Source organism: Cheilinus undulatus, linkage group 9 (genome assembly GCF_018320785.1).
Source record: "Cheilinus undulatus linkage group 9, ASM1832078v1, whole genome shotgun sequence".
NCBI lineage: Eukaryota > Metazoa > Chordata > Actinopteri > Labriformes > Labridae > Cheilinus > Cheilinus undulatus.
Window position 1 is genome coordinate 41,465,318 of NC_054873.1, and position 20,155 is coordinate 41,485,472.

A 20,155-nucleotide genomic window follows, 5' to 3' on the forward strand; every position below is an offset into this window, starting at 1 on the left:
TTCATACAGAAATCTAGTCCTGTTCAAGTAAAGCAGACGCAGTGCTAAAGCCATATCCAAGGTTATCACTGCATTAGAGGCAGCCATTACCAACATCTTTCTGTACAACGAAACCCTGTCCATAGCGCAACTCTGCATGTATGCTCTGAAAGTTTAGTCACTCACTCAGTCAGTCAGATACATAAAGAGCCATGTGAAGGGTTGACCTCAGTGGTCAGCCAAAATTATTGTATATATGTTAGGTAATCTAAGTGCTCAACTAAAAGAAATGTATGTATCTTGTTTTGATAAACATAGACATTTAGACAGTGTAAAATTCTACATATTGTAGCCTTTATGTATCGTATCATACATATTGTAAGTATTGCATCAAAATCCCATGTCTAAATATTTGCTGTGTTTGTTTAACTGCAGTCTCAATAGATGTCTTTGTCACTAAAATTGTTACAGGGCATCCAAGGTTCCTTTGGGTTTGCTGAGTAAGCAGGCGACTCTTCTGCAAAGTGAGGAATTGGGGTACAGCAGGCTGCTTTGCTGCGGACGTTGACCTCGGCTGGTCAGATCATCATCTGCCTCAGAAAGCATGAAAATTAATGTAAATCTTGCCTCCGGCTCAGAAAACACACATGAAGGCCACATGCAAATTTCCAAACAACCTTTCATTACCAACAGGATGTGATAAATGTATTGGCGCTTTATGAACACATTGTCTAATATGAAAATGAAATCGAGTGGCAATGAGGCATTGAGTGGTTTTAAACATTTTAGGCAGATTGAGGGGTTCTTAAACTAGTGCAGCTTCAACTAAGTTTTACTATGGCTGTTGCATACTAAAGGAGATGGGATCAAAAAAGAGGCAGAGTTTAGAGATGCTGTTTGCTGCCTAGTCTGGTCTGTTTTCATTGTGTTTACTAACTGGCTGTGGGAAGGGCAGGCCAAAACCATTCACTTATAGTAGAATCATGCAGCGTGCCTAAAGTTGCTAAAAAAATCCATCAAAGAGACGCCAAGAATATACATTTACATACAAAAGAGTCAATGGCCGATTCATTTCTAGATATTTTACTGAAATAAAGTTGTAGACCCACTAATTTATAGGGATGTTTGATTATAGCAAAAATTAAATGTATAATTAAATGGATATATTTTGCAATCATGATTATTACATATGAAATTTATACATGATTAAATACATTTTTTGTTTGTTTTTTTGAGGGTCAGCTATAGCTGTTACAAATTCTGCAAGTTACTTTGCTCTAGCTCAGGTACAAATCCTCTGAATTAGAGTGGTTCTATATGACTGAGGTTCCTCTACTTTTTTAATTAACAAACAGCTTCCCTTCTGTGATCTCCTGTAGCCATCTTGCTTTTCAAAGTCACTCACTCAAACAGTCTGAGAGCTGTTTGGTGGGAGAGACAGAGCATTTGCTGTGCTGTAAAGGAAGGAATGGTGCACTTTTTTTTACCACACATGATTATGGGAAGCCAGAATCATAACTGGATACATAATAACCTGCACTGCACTACTTACTAACATTAATATTCCTAGTACCCAGCAGATGTAGCATCTCTAGCAACTGGGCATCAGAGTTAGATATAGGCATATTATATGAATTGTTTGCTTTTAAATGTGAAACTTGAGAGAGTATAGTATCTTCTAGCCACTAACCTGCAACATCACAATATATGGTTTGCTGGTACAGTTTGGCCTCATCTGGCTTGAAGACAATCCTGAACTCTGCTGTCATGTTCGGCCATATTTCACCCTCCTGTATCATACACAGACAAGAAGAAGACAATGGGTTTTACCTAAAGCTAAACAGAAGATTTAAACTCAACAATTGATGCATTTGTTTCTCACATGGACATAAAAAATGTCTCTGAAAACCTGATACTGTGAGTGAATTACATTCATGTCCTTGTAGAAAACAGTGAGGAAGTTATCTTTTCTAACTACACACAATAAATCTCTCATACATCCACCAATAATCCTTCCTGGGCATCCGTGTGTGTTCATTGATGGGTGTGGGAGGATGTGTGGGCAGATTGCTAATCATTTCTCTCTCAAATACCTTTCTAAAGTTTGTGTTATGACTGGCCCACAGACTGTTTACTCTCTTCAGCACTTTCTCTCCTTCTCGCCCTCCCTCTTTTGTTTTCATTTCTGCCACCTTTCGTACCCTAGCCAGGGGGATATGGCCAGGTTAAATGGAGTAGAGGAGTAAAGGAAAGGTGGTGTCAGAACAGGTCAGGCTAACCAAGGGTCTCTCAGCAGAAGAGGGCCCAGGCCGTAAACCCCTCTGTCACTGAGGTGTCCCACAAGATTTCCATGTGAACGACAAAGCTAAATCTTAACCCTTTCAGACAGAAAAAAATCAAGATTTGATGCTTTAGGGAGCAGTCAACTCAGAGTCTTGTTTCTGTCCTTACAATAATAACACAGCATAGGTAGAATTGTATGTAATGAGTTATTCTTCAAGCAAAGTAGCCTGTTTTGAACAGACAATTTTCTCTGTGATCTACTGAATTTGGTATTAAAAAAGTGGGATGTCCAAGCTACGGCCCTGGGGCCAAATGCGGCCTGCAGTCCGTTTTTGATTAGCCCCAAATTCTAAAAATAAAATTGAAAATGGCCCATATTAGAATATGAAGCTTGTGCTTGGCTGTATTGTACAACTAAGTCTCAGCACTATGTGGTGCTACTGTGCTTATTCTGTAAACAATCATTTTGAAGAGTGGAATTCTCTCTTTTCATGACTCAGTTGAGACAATATCATATTGGCAACCAAAATAATGATGATATTTGATCAATTTTGGCAGCGGATAGCAGTACCAGTGATGTTTCTTTGCTTCTTTATCTGCTCCATCTCAGCACATTGCTCTAATCATCTCCAAGCACAAACACTCCTAAGTTTGGAAGCTTGCAGCAGTTTGCTCTTGTTTTGTGTCTGAATGTGGAGAAGAGCCGTCAGCACTCTTACTCTGATGCACAGAGCATCATTCTCATCCTGACCACGGTTTGAGCCAGTGGTAGACAGAGCCAAAGAGGGCCTGCCTGAAGTATGACTGAGCACCTGAAAAACTTTTTACTGATGAATATTTGCTTTGTCAGTCATTAACTAGCCATTTAAGCATACCCAATCACTAGCAATGTCTTGACCTACACTGAATTGGTTTTAATACCCTTAAGGTGAGGTATATGAAAGTGGCCCCAGCATCCTTATATATTTCTGTATGTGGCCTTCAGTGTAAGAGCTTGGACATCTCTGCTCTAATTGGGCAAATCCTAAACATGGAGAAAAACTGGACAAATCCATTGGTAGGGAGTGCAACAGAAGGAGAGAATGTAACACAGACGCACCGCTGGTTCCACAGTTATGCAGCTGTGTGAAAGGGCCAGGAGGTGGTCCTTCACAGCCTGGCTTCTGTATTCCTGCAAGGCTGTGGACAGCAGCGGGAGGCGATGGATTGCTGTCGGATCAGACTCACAGAGATATAGTAATTGCTCCGTCTTCTCCTCCTTCAGTTTCAGCACTGAGTTGTCCCTAGAGAAAAAGATGAAGGAAGTGAAGGTGAAATGAAAAAAAAAAAACAAGAGGAGAATGAAAAGGGACACAGAGAAAAGTGGAACAGGTAAGAACAAAGAGTTAGAGAGAGAACAGAACGTGATGGACACCTGAGCTATTTCTGGATGCATTTTGTAGTAAATCCACAGCAGATCATTTCACATGCTACATAAATACAAGTAGAACAGCAGACACTTAAACAAATTCAAACAATATTTTTGTTGTCCAAATGTGAAAGGTACCCCAGATACACATACATTCAAAGACTTGACCAAGGTGAAGCTGTCCAATTAGTTTCTGTGTTAAATCATTTTGAGCCTACCTCAATAGACTAAGGGCCTCCTCTTGCAGGCTGGGCCATGCTGTCCAACAGTATTTTACAGGTATATCACTCCTGTTGATGAGGGACACTGTGTATAGACTGGCCAGAGAAATGTAAGCCTTCGGCAACAGGACAAAGTCAGGAACAAGCTGAATGTTCACCTCCTCACAAACTCCATACAAGGCAATGTGCACATCTTCACCTAGGCAGAGTACACACAACAGAAGAGAGATGAGCAAAGACAAAGTTTACACAATGTTATTGAAACAAACTGCATGGCTCTCTCCAACTACCAGACTTATTTTGAGGCTTGGTCCAACCAAGACCTGTACAAGGGACCCTTCAGACATTTTTCTACACCACCATCACTGGTCAATCTTAAAATTGGATTCTGTGAAATACAAGCCTGTTTTCAGAGTGAAATTTGAATCCCCAATGTCTTATACAAAACATACTGTTTGCCCCACAATGCGATACTTCAAAAATCACAAGTCGGAATAATTTAACACATCAGTGCATCATCTGTCCATTTATTTTATCCTCTCATTATGGTTTTTTAACTTTAAATCAAATGATGCATTAAATAATACATTTAAAAACTCTGTAGATGAAATTGTAAATAAACAGAGGTAAGGTTAGAGTCACGAAGATGCATGCTGGGAGAACAAGCCATTGTTCACTGATCTTTCCAAAACAGTTGCAAACACAATCAGGTGATTGTCAGTTGGACTGCACTTATTAGGTAGTTTTCTAGTCTTCAGCATACTCTATGTACTTTTACACTACACCTCATATTTATCCATTCATACACACATGCATACACTGATGTGAACTACTGAGGGATGAACAAATTCATACACATTCACATTTTGCTGTTATGCCACTGGGAGAGATTTGGGGTGTCTTCACCAAGGAACAGGTGATCAAACCACAAACCTTCCAATTGTAAGATGATCAGATCTACCACTATAGCACATCATGCTACATGTATCTCCATCCATATGTTCTCTTATTGTCATGCATAGCAGCATTAACTCTGTTTAAGCAGCAGTAGCTTATAGCCTGTACACACCTGGGTAGAAAACCAGATTTCAGTTTAGTTTAGTCTATTTGTGTCAGGGACAATGTACAAAATTACATTAGTCTCAAAAGAGAAAAGATGCTTTGTACCAGATTTAGCTTGCTAGCTAATTTCCATCTGTAGTCCCTGGGAGGGAGAGGGTCAGCACTTCAAGTTCCAGTTGGGCCAAGTCCTGAAACTGGTCTGGTAACAGGAGAGGTGCCAGTTTACTTTCTGAGTACTGCTGAGGCACCAAATCCCAACCTGCTTAGGCACTTCTTTGTGTGCAGCAGTCAGTCTTCACTCTGACACCTTAACCACCATAAGTGCAGGTCCATAGGTTCCTATTGGTTCACGTGTTTTCAGCCTCTTTGAATATAGCAGTGTAATTTGATAACACAGTGTAGCACGAACTATATAAGTGAAAAGCGTGTAGAAAATCCCTCACAGTTTACTTAAGTCATCACATTCTCAAGCAAGGCCTAATGGTCTTTACTTTTGACCTATAACCTCCAAAATGTAAACAGATCATCCTTAAGTCATTGTGGGCATTCCTATAAAGTTTGAAGAAGATCGCTTTAGGAGTTCTTGACATGTTGCATTCACAAGCATGGACTTGACAGAGGAACAGAACATAAAGCCCCTAACCTCAGTTGCATCAAAATTGAATTTATCCTTAAGGGATTAATAATGATTATCTTCTTTCTCTTGTGAGTCTTTTTCTCTGTGTGTGTGCATCATGTCTGAAAATGCACACCACAAAGTATACTAAAAAGACTCAAGTTTGTTCTTTTTATTGCTTATAAGCAAGCTAACTTGGAACAATGGCTTTATAAAAGCATTGCATGAAGTTGTATTTTTATAGAACCAGGCACTTACAAACTGATATACTGTATATACAGCAGGCAAATGTGAGCTGCCCAGCACAACAAAATTGTATCTGCTGATTAGCCACTGCTGCTCCTTTGGGAGTCTGCAGGCCTAATGTGGGCAGTGGGTAGAGGAGAAACTCACAGAGAAGTCAAGGACACACTGCAAAGTTGAGCTTTGAAAGGCTGGATGTGGATCAAAAGGATCCTTGCAGAGAGATTAAAATGGCGCTCAGAATATCCTGGAAATCCAGCATGGAAAACAACCATTATACTGCAAAAGCTTCTCTGAAATGCAGCAATGTGAAATATGTCTAGGTGAATTCAAAATAAATGGTTTCAACTACAATGCAGGCGATTTTGAAATGTTTCCTAAAATTTATCACCTGGCTTAATTCCTTGAAGTAAAGTTTTAAACCCCAAACCATAGGAGACAGAGGACTGAGTGGTTAGGAGGGCATTTAATGAGGCTCTCTGGAAGCAACAAGATCTGAGAATCACCACATGCACACCCCCAACAGTGAGAGAAAGAGCAACAATAATAGCAGCAGAAATACAATGCAAAACAAGGGTTTGAATAAAACCACCAAGAACAAGGGCTAATGTAAATGCACTGTTTGTTTGTTTACATTCAAATCAGAAAGACTGGACCTGAAGACTGCAGAAACACACTGAGATTATTCATATATGTCTACCTACAAAGGAAATTAGTAACTCAACACTTACAGGTGACTCATCTAGGTACACTATAAGTGGATGTCTAAATTTCACATTTGCTCTCAACTCTACTCTCTGTGATTTTTTCAATGTTTCTTTGATATAAAATATCCCCAAAGTGAGTGAAAACACAGATATCTTGGTCAAAAAACTCAAAAGGAATTAAGAAAATAAAATAACAGTTTAAAGTGAATAGGAGGGCTGTGTTATTTGAAAGAATCCAAATCTTTCCAAAGGGCTTTTCACTCTAAAAGGATTGAAGTGCTTTTCAAAGCTTATCTCTGGCCAAAACAGCCATTGAGACTTGCCATTAGTTACTTGAATCTGACAATTTTGATTTCCCTATGCTGTTTATTTCCCAAATGGTATAAACCTCTTTAATCATGCCAACAATCCGTTCTTTAATAGCTATTGTTGTTTCTGTTTAAAGATACACAGTTACACTTTCAATACTCCTGGTTAACATCCAGGTGACATTTTGTTTCACAACACCTTTCACTGCTATCATCTTGTAAGAGCAGTTTGGCACAATGCTGTGTCATTGTTGTTTGTGTTTATATAGCTTATAACTGATGAAGCTATAAAGTGTGTGCCCAGGCAAAAATGAGAAAAAAGATAGCACAAAAAACTGCAATTTCTTTCATTTGGTTGTTTCAAAAATGTTTGGTTTCTTTACATGACAGATGGTAATTTTATCTTTATTTCACTTTATTGTGTTGTCTTTGTTTACATACTTTTATGAGACATAGATGTGCATTGACCTATAAATTTCTATAATGAATGTTTTTACGGTTATTAAGTAATGTGATACATACAGTTCGAGATTGCTAGATCTTTTGCAATATTGATATCAGGTTAGATATTTCTGTTATTTTAATATAGGACATCAGACTTATGGCAATCATCATCACCAGTTCAATTTCTGAGTTTTTATTTGGCCATGCAGCATGCATTGTGTTGTAAATAATGCTACCACTAGCTTAGCAGAGTGCTATGTTACAGACACCAGCTCAGTCTTAGTCCAGTCAACATCATACTTCACTTCAGCACTGAAGAGCAGTCAGATAAACTAAATATCATCTTTTTTTTATCCTTGTAATTAATGTAAAACACAGTAATGAGATAAAAGGTGTGTTCTTTCCTCTCAAAGCGTAATGTCTGTAATAACAGCAACATGAAGTGGTTGCACTCTGTTTGCCTGTCTGTGGATTTAATTCCAGCTGCAGCAACTCGTATTCTAACAGTTTGAAAAACTGTTTAAAGGGATGTTTAAACTCATCACCTTTAAGTCCATGATGATTCAAAGAAGCCGCTATGGCCATAAGGAAGGTTAGAGAAGCAGCTATAGAGCAGCTTGCACCCTTATGCCAACTTTTAGTAGATAAGCATTTCTACATATTTACGTTCTAAACTGTGATATTATTTTAAATATCCATTTAATGTTAATATTTTGCTGCTGTAGCCCTGTAGTGCTGTTGGTTTTGTTCAGTTGATGCTGCTACTTTCACAGTGGACTGCAGTTTCAAATATATAACTTAAAAACATGACATTTGTTTCTGTGATACATTTCTATGCTAAGTCATCACAAAATTTAAATATTTTTGGGGGGGATTAATATTAAGTTTAATTCACTTTTAAATATTTTTAGTCTTTGAAAAAGAAACACTGTTTCAAGCTTACCAGAGTGTAACCTTGCACATAATACCAATAATAATAATAATAATAATAATAATAATAATAATTCTGATTTTAAAAATAACAGAATTAATATCGGGTATCTTTACATATGTATGCAGCTGTACATACAGTGTGAATGTTTTACACTTGATAATAAACTTAAGTGCTTGATTCTGTATAATCATCAGCTACTGAGCTTTCCCTGGTATTATATCTTCGCTGACTTTATACAGAGGGCTTAGCAATAAACTGAAACATAAAATCTATTTTTATCACACAAAACCAGCGGTACAATTTAAGCAATTACCTTTCTTTGAAAACTTGTTGGCTGAACATAATTAATGTAATATATAAACTTTCTCCACCTAAGTTAAATGTGTTCTTTCAGCAAGAAGTAACTGTGCAAAGCCAATGTAAAACAGTCATGTTGAGCCAACATAGCTGTTTTACATTGGGCCAACATAAATGATGTATGTTGGTTTACCGTAAGTTTGCGTTGGGCCAGCTTACAATGTTTGCACAATGCAGCTGTTTTACATTGGCTCAGCACAGTTACTAAAAAACTACTAAAAGAATGAATTTAACTTTGGTGGAAATAGTTTCCATAATTCAATTACATTCAATAAACATAACTGTTTTATGTTGGGCCAACATAAACGATACTTGGCCCAATGTACACCATTGCTTCTAAAGTCTGCAGCCCCTCCTTCATTACAGAGCAGAGATTGCCAAAGTCTGCAAGGCATCAACTTAGCACACAAACACTTATGGCGCAGAAGTGTAAAACATCAAAAACAACAATGATCCACCAGAAGCATGAGCTAGTAATCCCTGCACTGATCACTGTACAACCAACAATATCTATATAGAGCTGAACACATCTAAATGCATCTAAACACTCTGCACAAAGGCTTGATGGGAAACTCTGCCCTCCAGATTCAAAATGGCAATGGGGAGAGCTTGGATCAGCCTGATATATCACGTTAAACCTTAAAACATGAATTAATTATGTAGAAACTTTGATACCATATTGTAAATGTAGGAAACAGCTAGTTTATTTATTTATCTACTTTTGAGTGTGGCTCCAATGCAACAGCAAATACTAGGACTACCCAGATATGCTATTTGTGTCATACCTCGAGTCTTTAACAAGGGCTAAATCTGGCATGATCCAAACCGGAAAGTTCCACATGAACAAAAAAATGCACAAATCCATCTTAAAAACAAGTGACCAGGAGTCAAGGATTTAAACTTGACATAGCAGTCTCTCTAATGACTTTATCCCATTTCATAACCCAAATGACAAATCCGTTTCAAAATGACATGTCAGTTTTAATAAAATGTACTTAATGTCTGAGTTTACTTCCATTAAATCATTTAGAGGCTTATCATAAAAATGAACACATCAAGTTTATACACAATTTCATGTTCTCCCTGACGCAGAAACCCAGCATCTTTTCGCTCAGAGGACCCATGGCTAATACTATGAACAAGATTCATGTGTAACAAGGTATGTTCAGACTAAAGTTCACATTTTCAGTATCAAAAATCTGGCTCTCTTTAAGTGTGCAGGTCACAATGGTTACTGCATGATTGTTTTTTTCTTTTCAGGGGATTCTGATTCTCACCTGAAAACAAAATCCATGAAAGTCATGAATTTTAAGCTGCACAGCTTTAAGCATAGTAGTGCAGGTGTTTCTGCACTGTGGAGTTGCAGTGCTCTCAGATACAGGGAAGCAGGGAGGCAGGAAAGCAGACCCTCTGTATCTTTAGTTCTCCAAATGTGTCCATGTTCTATAACACTTTAAATCACACACAGAAGACCACCTATGCACAAAATTGTGACAGTACAATGTCTGGAAAACATTTTGAATTGTGTTTTTATGCTGAGTCCTGATTTACAATACTGGTATTACAGCAACAATACATATTAATAGTCTACGTATTACCATATAGTCAAATTTATTAAAACAATCAAACCAAAATCAATAATTTAAAGCCATGTGTTGAGACACTGGAACGCCCAAATTTCTGGGGTACTGTTTTTTTGGAATTAAAAACTATATTAAAAAGCACAATATGCAAAATTCACCACCAGGGGGCTCTCAACCAAAACAACCATACAGTATGACGAGTACAGACAGCACTGGCCACCTCTGCCCATCTCTACTGTTTACCTTTTTTTTAAATCTTAATTGAAAACTCTGTTCAATTAAAACAGCACCTCAAACGTTGTGTTTACTACAAAGAAACCAACCTTTGGTTTTCATTAATAAATTTCTAGTAATGAGGGGGAGTTTCCAAGTTTGGAAAACACAGAGCCAGGCCCTAATGGAAGTGGGTTGTGATCTACATCCTGAGACATGAACATCACCTCCCATCATGAGAAATGTCCCAACCAACACAGGACCTAAAAAAGAAGGGACAAAAGAGTGCCCCAAAAATAACACAATAACAATAATCTTGATCACAATTCATTTTGTATGAAAGACAGCACAATAAGTACATGTTTTGTCTTTTCTAAGATAACCATCCCACTAGGTTTCAAGCCTGGTTCAATGCAGACTGCAAAAGAGAATCTTAATCCGTCTCCGCCAGGGCTAGAACACAAGTGAGCAGTGATTAATTGGGACATAAGATAACTTATTCCTGAGCAGCATGAAAGCCTCGGCAGTAGTAAAACTCTCACAGCGTGACATATTTAGCTTTAATAGGCATCGTCAACAAACCATCCACAGTCCCAGCTGAGGAAAACAACCTAGAGATTGTGAAGAATGACTTTTGTTCTGTCTTTACAAAAACTATACATTTCCTACAATAAAAACATTTTAAAAATACAAGGAGTTCTAAGGCTTCTTCCAGTGGGCAGTTCTCGCTTAGATTGCAATGTGAGGAAACAAGACATACAAAAAGCCTGGCACAGTTCCACTTGAAGGCTGGTTCACTCTGCTAGAAAGACAATGGAGCTGTGCAATATCTTCAGATAGAGAAAACATCAAGTGCAGAGGATGAGTGATAGAGGGAAATGAGGGAGTGAGAAAAGAAGAATGGAGGAATACAGAGGGAAAAGCAATTATCTCCCAGCATCCGGCTGCTATGACAGCAGTTGACAGGCAGGGAGAGCTGCAGCTTATTGCTAAGCTTTCATCATCGCTGGCCACCAACCCATCTTCCCCTCGCTCACTTCTCTTCCCATAATTCCTCTATGTACACAGCAAGGGAACTTCTCAACCCCCTCGGCTATCTTTGATTACAGCACAAACAGCAGCTCTGCAGTGTGTATGTGGAAGGGGGCTGTGCTTGTACTCAGATTTCGAGAGTTTGTGTGTTTGTTTGTGTGCAGCTGCTTGCTGTTGGTGTGCGTCTGTGCTGCTTTTCTAAAAGGCTGCTCTGCTGAGGTCCCCTTGGTGCCCTAGCCCTGTCAAAGCAGATGCCTCAGCGCTGCCTAAGAGCTGTCCATCTTCTCATTTAAACCAGCTGCAGTGACAGAGGGCTGAAGGGAGGGGGATTACTGAAGGAGCACAAAGTCTCTTCTCACTTTTTAGACAAAACAAGAAAACTATTATTTTTCAAAGTGTGCTGGCTTTTTAAGTGAAAGAGAGATCAAACATGCAGTGATTTTTTAACTGCATGCAAAATAGCAACAAACATACTAAAAAACACACATGCACAAATTTATGCGGAGTTCTCCAACAGCCCCTCAGCAGAATCGAGCCTACTGCAGAATGCTGATCTGAAACATACATGAGCATGAGGGAGTCAGGGAAAGGTGCTAAATTAAAAATGATAGTCTCTTGATGGGCTGTAAGTGGTGTTCTGGACCTTTGCGGGTCTCCATTATAAAAGCTTAATGCTGCTGAACACCACTTCTTGCTGTTCCTTCAGCAGACCTGCCTGTTCATGTGGCCACAGAACGCCCTTCTTTAAAGGTCATATACCAAGAAAAAATCATTTTAAAGTGCACTAAATTTAGAAACAAACCTCATGCACAAATAGATGTTTCTTTCACATCCTGCTTTTTTTAATCAAAACAATCACTATTAAAAACCTATACATAAGTATTTCATCAGTCTCTCCCTGTCCTGCGAAAAAGCATCAGAATAATTAAAAGATAAGCCAAAATTGATGAATATGAATCTAAAGTTCAAACTTTTATCAACCAGTATCCAATCATAAACAAGCAGCTCTTCACAAGGTGACTTTCCTGTGGTAGAGAAACTACTGATAACAGAATAAATGCCGTGTCAGCATGCCACTGAATTTCCTGTCACACACTCAAACACTCAGTGCCTCACTGTAAAAAACAGGTAGTGTATTGTGGAATATCCACCCAGGTGATGCATACCTAACAACAGTGAACTCATTTCTTGTTTCTGCATGCTACACAGCTGTTCCACAGTATTGGTTTAGCACCAAGGGATTTTTCTACTTAGACAACTTTTAGGAGGCTGTGTAGCTGAAATTAGCTCAAAAGGAGACTTTGATGTGTCAAGCTTGTGTCAGGAGGTAAGGCTGATTTGTTTTTGACTGAAACCTCCTCTTGGTTAATCAACCTAGCTTGTCACGTTTGCTGTTGCTATTTTAAGCCACTAAAATTTTGCTGGGAGTACACATGAGACATAAGACTAAAGCTCACATCAAATGTTTGACATCCCTCCAGCTGAAAAGACACTTCAACAAAGTGTTACCTGCACCTCCTAAATTCCTATGGATCACTTTACAGAGGTTAAGGAAATTTCAAAGGGGGAAAATATCCTAAATTAAGCCACACTTAAATTATCTCTTCTAATGCAGTGCTGTTTTATGTTTCCTTTAATTGTTCCCCTTGTGAGTTAACAGGAAAAGTCAAAAGATTTGTCTTTCTGCCTTTGATGTTAAGGAGTCTGGCTAATTGTGCATGCAACCAAACTGAGCTAAAAACATGTGACCACTGAGTGTTGAACCACAGCAAGATTGGGAAGAGCCCTGGATCTCTCAAAATAACTTAATGAGATGACCACAAATAAGGCAACTTTGACAAACATTTTGAAGATCATACATTGCAAAATCAGTGCCATAAAAATCCAACTAATGCGTCAAATTGGGGATTTGCTTTAATGGAATTAAAACATTTACTGAGGAATCTAAATCATCATAACAGATACCATTCTGAAAGGTGGAGACAAATCTGGTACTTGAGTCAAGAGACAGCCACATATATAGGTGCAGGAGCAGCAGCTCTACTTTGAGGTTCTTCTGGATGTCCAAGCTTCTCACCCTACCTCTTTGGGGTTTTTTTGTTTTTAAGATTTTAATTTTTGGGCCTTTTCGTGCCTTTAATAGATAGTGGAGGACAGTGGATAAACTTGGAAACAGAGAAGAGAGTGGGGAGAGACATGTGGTAAAGGGTCACAGGGTGGATTCGAACCCGGGCCGCCTGCATACATGGTGTGCGCCTTAAACCACTCAACCATCTGCATGCCCCCATCACCCTATCTCTAAGGCTGAGCTCAGCCACTCTCCTGAGGAATCTCATTTTAACTGCTTGTACCCGCGATCTCATTCTTTCAGTTATTTCCAAACTCCCATGCCCCCTAAAGGAGTCCTGCAAGGGTAAAGAGCTGGTCCACTGTACCACGACTGGGACAGAATCCGCATTGTTCCTCCTGGATCTGAGGTTCGACAATTGGCTGGAACCTTCTTTCCAGCACCCTAGAGTACACTTTCCCTGGGAGGCTGAGTAGTGTGATACCCCAATAATTCGAGCACACCCTCCCCTTTTTTGAAAATGGGTACCACCACTCAACTGGCACTTTTCCCGCCTTCCATGCGACATGTAAGAGGTGTGTCAGCCATGACAGCCCAACAACACTTAGAGTTTTAGCATCTCAGGTCGAATTTCATCTATTCCTGGTGCCTTGCCACTGGGGAGCTTTATGACAACCTCAATGACCTCTGCCAAGGACATAGATGGGCCTTCCCCTGGATCCTCAGCCTCTGTCTCTCCCTCAGAGAACATGGTAGATGTGTTGAGGAGTTCCTCAAAGTGTTTCTTCCACGTTTAGGTCAGCAGTTCTCCACTCCTGCTGGTAACTGCCCAAGTCAAGCCCTGCTTTTCTCTCCTGAGTCACCGGACAGTGTTCCAGAACACCTTTGGGGCCAACTGAAAGTCCTTCTCCATAGCCCCCCCCCCCCCCGAACTCCTCCCACACCTGGGATTTTGCTACTGCAACACCCACAGCTGCAACTTTCCAAGCCATCTGGTACATGTCACCTGCTTCCAGAGTCCCCTGGGTTAACCATGCCTGAAAGGCCTCCTTCTTCAGCTTGACGGAGTCCCACACCACTGGTGTCCACCAGTGGGTTCTGGGGTTGCCGCCACGACAGGCACCAAAGACCTTCTGGCCACAACTCCTAGCCGCTGCTTCCACAATGGAAGCTTTGAACATGGACCACTCAGACTCCATGTCCCCAGCCTCTTCCAGGATGCACAAGAAGTTCTTCCGAAAGTGGGAGTTGAAGACCTCACGGACAGGGGCTTTCACCAGATGTTCCCAGTTCACCCACACTACCCATTTAGGTTTACTAGGTCTGTCCGGCAGCCTTCCCCGCCATCTGATTCAACTCACCACAGGTGGTGATCAGTTGACAGCTCTGCTCCTCTCTTCACCTGAGTGTCCAAAACTTATGGTCGCAGATCTGATGAAATGACAACAAAATGGATCATAGATCTTTGGCCTAGGGTGCTCTGATACCAGGTACACTTATGAGCATTCCTATGTTTGAACATGGTGTTTGTTATGGACAGTCCATGACTAGCACAGAAGTCTAGTAACAAAGCACCACTCAGGTTCAGATCAGGCAGGCCGTTCCTCCCAATCACCCCCCTCCAGGTGTCTCCATCGTTGCCCACCTGGGTGTTGAAGTCCCCCAGTATGTTATAAATGTTTTTAGGTTTTCATTGACTAAAACTAGACTAAAATGTTAAGGGTTAAATGAATAAAATGTGACTACAAATTAGAATAATTTAACTTAAATCTTAAGACTAAGAAAACATTTTAGGGTTGTCAAGTTTGATTCCGTCAATTGCAATTAATTAAGGTCCCATATCAGTGTATGATTTTTTTTAATCCTGTGCAACCACAGTGATGTAAAATAAATCCACCACTACTCCTTAATGTCTCATTCACTTTAAAACTCACAGACAGCTCAGTAGACAAGTCAAAAGTCATTTTCACCTTGTGATATCACATATTGTCCTTTTTACTCTCTCTTTATTTCATTTCAATCCATGACAAGTTCCTTTTTCTGACTAAGTTCAAGTTAAAATCTTTGACTCACCCATAAAAGCAGGTCTGTATCCAAAGAGGAAGTCAACTACACTTAGTATAAGATGGTAGGAAAATCCAAAATAATACAAAAAAAGGTTTGAAGGGAAAAGAGTGGAACCTTAAAATTTGATAAAATGATGTGATTAATTGCAATTAACTAAAGCAATTCTGAGATTAGCAAACAATCCATTTTTATGGTTTGACATTCCTGTTAAATTTAAAAATGCAATGTTAACACAGTAGGGAGGAGAGGAGAAGAGAGGAAAGGAGTGGAGAGGAGAGGAAAGAGGCAGCAAAGCAGCGAATTTTATACCCCACAGCCATCATAAGCCACCTCCTCACCAAGTTACTTTTCAAGTCTCTGAGGATGTTATAGATTCTTCTCTCATTACTATTACTTATGTCACCTTTTACTCCATGGCCACAAGCGGACACAAACACAGAGATACCCACACAAACCCCAAAGTACCTCATTAGTAACTTCTCATCCGCTACATCCAAGGTCAAATGATCATCCTGAATTTAAAACCAGCCATATGGGAGCAAAATAACACACACACACAATGTTTCAGGTTTACATAATGCAGCAAAAAACAGACAATTAGAGAGGAGGCAATGCGCTGCTAATTGGACCAACTAAAGGGGAGAATCCATCTGTGCTGGGCTGATTCAGATAGGTCTCCGGATGGAAAACAATGATTCGAGCAATGTATGTAATGGAAATAAAGTTATATACACATGTGATAATACCATAAGAGAGGAAAAAATCCTCATATGACCACAGTATGACTTTTAATCAATGATTTTTTTAAAACCCTAGCCTAAACTGTGTATGCCAGTTTGAGTGTATGTGTACTCTTGTTCCACTGGTGTCCCATGTTTAGCAGTCCATTTCTGCTTAAGGGTCAACATTACTGCTGAAAGAGAATCTCATTAAAGTGTTTACCTCAGTGATTACAGTAAACACATTCATCCTTTTCGTTACACTCCATTTGACACTGCTGATTATGCAAACAATTTGTGTAGAAATATTTGCTCCCATCTTCCATCTCCTCCCTTTTATTTCTTTTGCAGTTTAAGATCCGACTGTGTGGGTTGATGTTTATGTGTTATCAAGAAAAAACGAAGGTTATATGGGTACTTAATTTCATGAAGCCACATGAAATAAGAGAAAGGGAAATCATGAAATATATGTGTCTCGTGGGAGAACTGCAATTCTTGTATGGAAAGCCAACGTATATTTCTACTTGCAAATAGGGAAATACGTATCTCACAGATGACAAGATAGATTGTTGAAATTTGTTCCAACAAATAAGCACAAAGGCATCAGAAAACACACCACCTGTCTTTTAAGGCATTTAGGTAAGCATCAAAGTCACTATTATTAAAAAAATGGATATGCAGAGTAGGGCATCTATAAATATAACACTACAACTCAGGAAAACAAAGAAATCATGTGACTGTACAGGTGAAACCAGCTTTTTGAAATGATATGTTCCATTTAAATTATCAGAGTCCATGGTTTGTTCAGCACTTTCTATTTGTATTTTTATTTAAGTTACTTTTACATATATTTTGTTTCATCTATTGTTCTATGTGCATTTTAATTATTCATTCATTCATAGATTGAATCTCACCAGTGTGGTAGTGCAGAATCAGGTCCTGGCTGTATTCTCCTACAGCCACTGGATTGAAATCCACAGTTACCAGCATGCCCTGTCCTACTTCAAGAGTTCCAGAGGAGGGCGTCACTGTGAAAGGCCTAAAAGATAGTATGATGTACAGTTTTACACAGTGAAAAAGAAAAACAAACATCTTTTGGCTTGGTGTTTCACAAAATCTATGGCACAAATTTTTATTTTTGGTAGCTGTTTTAAGAACCAAACCGTTTGATCAACTTAACTGTAATAAGGGCTGTTAAATGGCGCATTTTTAATCACCACCAGAGGATCTGAATTTTGATAGCTATTCATGATTAATTCTTGTAATTGCATGTTTAAAAATGTATTATTTTAGATTTCGTAACATTGTTCCATAGCAACAGTGTGAAAGAATTTCAATCGGCTTTTTGATTTGTGAATCAAAGGAATGCAAAAGTATTTGACAGTAAAATTTTCACTTTTATGATTTAACTGAGTGCTCTGCTGCTACATCAGTGTGGTCTGAAACCATGACTTAAAGGAAGGAAACAACTTAAAAAGTGCCTAACTTCCACAAAGCAGTATGCAGCATTTTTATGCACTAACATATATGCAGGAGTGCATGTACAAAATGACTCACTGACATCCCATGATCTCCTTTTCCTGTGACAGCTTTAACACTTTTCAGGAGTTCTCAGTGTAGTTGCTTTCTCGATGAAATGAAAACTGTCAAGGTTAACAATTATGCAAGTGATTTTCTCAAGGAACCGTTCTCTATTGTTTTTAAGTTAAGAGAAGTAAATGAATCACTGAAATATGAAGAAACAAATGACCTGAAGCTTTGTATCAGTTTCATGATCATCAATTATGAACAAAGCTGTGGGTGTCTTCAGGCTCTTCTTTGTGTACCTAAATCAGGTCCATATAAATAACAGGAAACTCAATTTATGGCCACATTATCATCGTCCACAGTCCACTGTGTCTTTCATTACCAATATGGATTCCTGTCAAGACTAACTATCTTTAATTTTAGTAGATATTACTCTGTAATTGAGTAGCAGTTGTGTTTCTGAATTTTTTTGCCTCTCGGCCTGTCTGAAGACGCTGGATGTGACATCAACACATGGCCTCTATAGCTAAAGAGAACCATAAATTTGATGTCCTAATGTGTAAGAGACATTCAAATGAACGCTGATGTCCTTATTTTTCATCAGTGTGAGAGCAGCAAGATGCTAGGATGAGCAGCATCCAGTTTGTGCCCTTACTTGGTAGTTTAACTCTAGTGCACAAAATACCATATTAATAATTTACAAAATTTAATGTTGGAATCATTTCTAATCCTAATTTCATTGTGATTAGCACATTAACCCTGTCAGCCCTAACTGTAATCTATGGTATTGTACATAATGGATTATCAATTGGATACGCAATAATGATCCTTGGGATTAGTATTCTCTTAAACAGTAAAAAGACTGAAATCACTTTAACAATATACCAACATGTACTCACTCTTACCTCTGTGTATGAAGAGTGAACTTGGCCTCACTGTTTCCTATGTTGCGGACAAAGTGAGTCCTCTGCGTGGAGGTTTTAACAGGACAGATAGGTAAATGGAACTCATCCCGAAAGTCTAGTATGGCACGTGGCCCAATGGCGTGGATAGGGACCTCAAACTGCTCTCTCTCCGTCACACAAACTAGATTGTGGCAGTAATCCTAGATAGATGAGTAAAGAAAATGCAGGACACTCAACTTGCATGTACCATATGTTATTCATGTATTGTTAGATGAAGTTGGTTCAATTGCCTGTCCTAAAAAAACAGCAGAGACTCAAGCACATTCAGATTCTTAAAAGTCATTAACTGCGATAAGAAAAATTAGTGATGGGCTACAGATCAGCTGTGTGATTCTGTACCCAGAAAAAAATTATGCTTCCAGCTAAATGCTGGCGTCAGTGGTTTCAAAATGACAAAGCATGCTAACATGCAGCAGGTATGTAGCTAATATTTTTTTCACTGAGCTGTGTTGCTGGATAAAAAGGCTGTAATTAATAGCACCTCAAAATCAGAACTTTAAGACTGTCCTTACTTTGTTTCTCAAATACATACAGTCACACACAAGGTTAAGCAAATTAAAAGCAAGGTTAAAAACTAGTAAGAGTGGTGAATACAGACAAGGCCCTTCTTAGGGATTGTGTTACCTTTAATCTAATGTTGCTACATTTCATGTTGGCCTGTCCTTCTCAAGTTTCACTTTCACTGATAATATCAGTAAAAGAGATGACAAAAGGATGTACTGGTGAAACATAATGCCTGACCCATGACCCTAAACCATCTGGCTTTAACCATGACCATAGATTTGTGCACAAACTATGAATGCTAGAAGCTTCTGTTTTGATGTTTTTTTCTGTTACAGCTTTCAAATATTTTCTTTAATCTACACATTTGTGCAGCAGTACAATTTTCTTTGGTGCTTATCCAAATCATTATCCTTCTAGTTTCACATTCTTACCCACGCCCTTTGCACTGCTTTCCTATAGGTCTGATTACATCTTTATCTAATCATCTAATCTAAATTCCATACAAGCCTCGTAAGTGCAGGTTACCTTGATACTTCACTGTGCATTCTGAATCTAGCTTTTATTTTGTGATTATTCTGTGGAGCAGTTAGACTCCTCTCTGTCCTCAGTACCTTGTTTTCCTGTGGGGTGAAGAGAACAGTAAAAGTAGCAGACAATCCTGGTGCAACACTTCTCCTGGCATCCTCTGGACCAACCACATGGAAATACTCTGAACCCTGCAGCTCCACCTTCACTTTTCTTGGAACCTTGGCAATAAAAATATATATGATAACAAAAACCAAAGAAAACTGCAAACCTTATGTAGCAAGAAAGAGAAAGCCTGGCAAAAACACAGATGATGATTTATTCATTATTACTTGATAGTGTCTGTACAGCTTGCAGTGATAAATCTCCTTCAATCCCCCCTGACCTTTT

General features: G+C 39.0%; 1 protein-coding gene across 1 annotated transcript in view; it reads right to left on the reverse strand.

Moving 5' to 3' along the window:
- The window catches only part of hydin (HYDIN axonemal central pair apparatus protein), a 106,916-nt gene that overhangs the window by 81,411 nt on the left and 5,350 nt on the right, over window positions 1-20,155 (reverse strand). The window contains exons 6-11 of the mRNA XM_041795196.1: window positions 19,852-19,986; window positions 18,677-18,876; window positions 17,159-17,283; window positions 3,889-4,090; window positions 3,362-3,545; window positions 1,670-1,769 (exon numbers count right to left, since the gene is read on the reverse strand). Of these exons, the coding sequence (XP_041651130.1) occupies window positions 1,670-1,769; window positions 3,362-3,545; window positions 3,889-4,090; window positions 17,159-17,283; window positions 18,677-18,876; window positions 19,852-19,986 (946 nt within the window). The remainder of the gene's footprint in view (window positions 1-1,669; window positions 1,770-3,361; window positions 3,546-3,888; window positions 4,091-17,158; window positions 17,284-18,676; window positions 18,877-19,851; window positions 19,987-20,155) is intronic.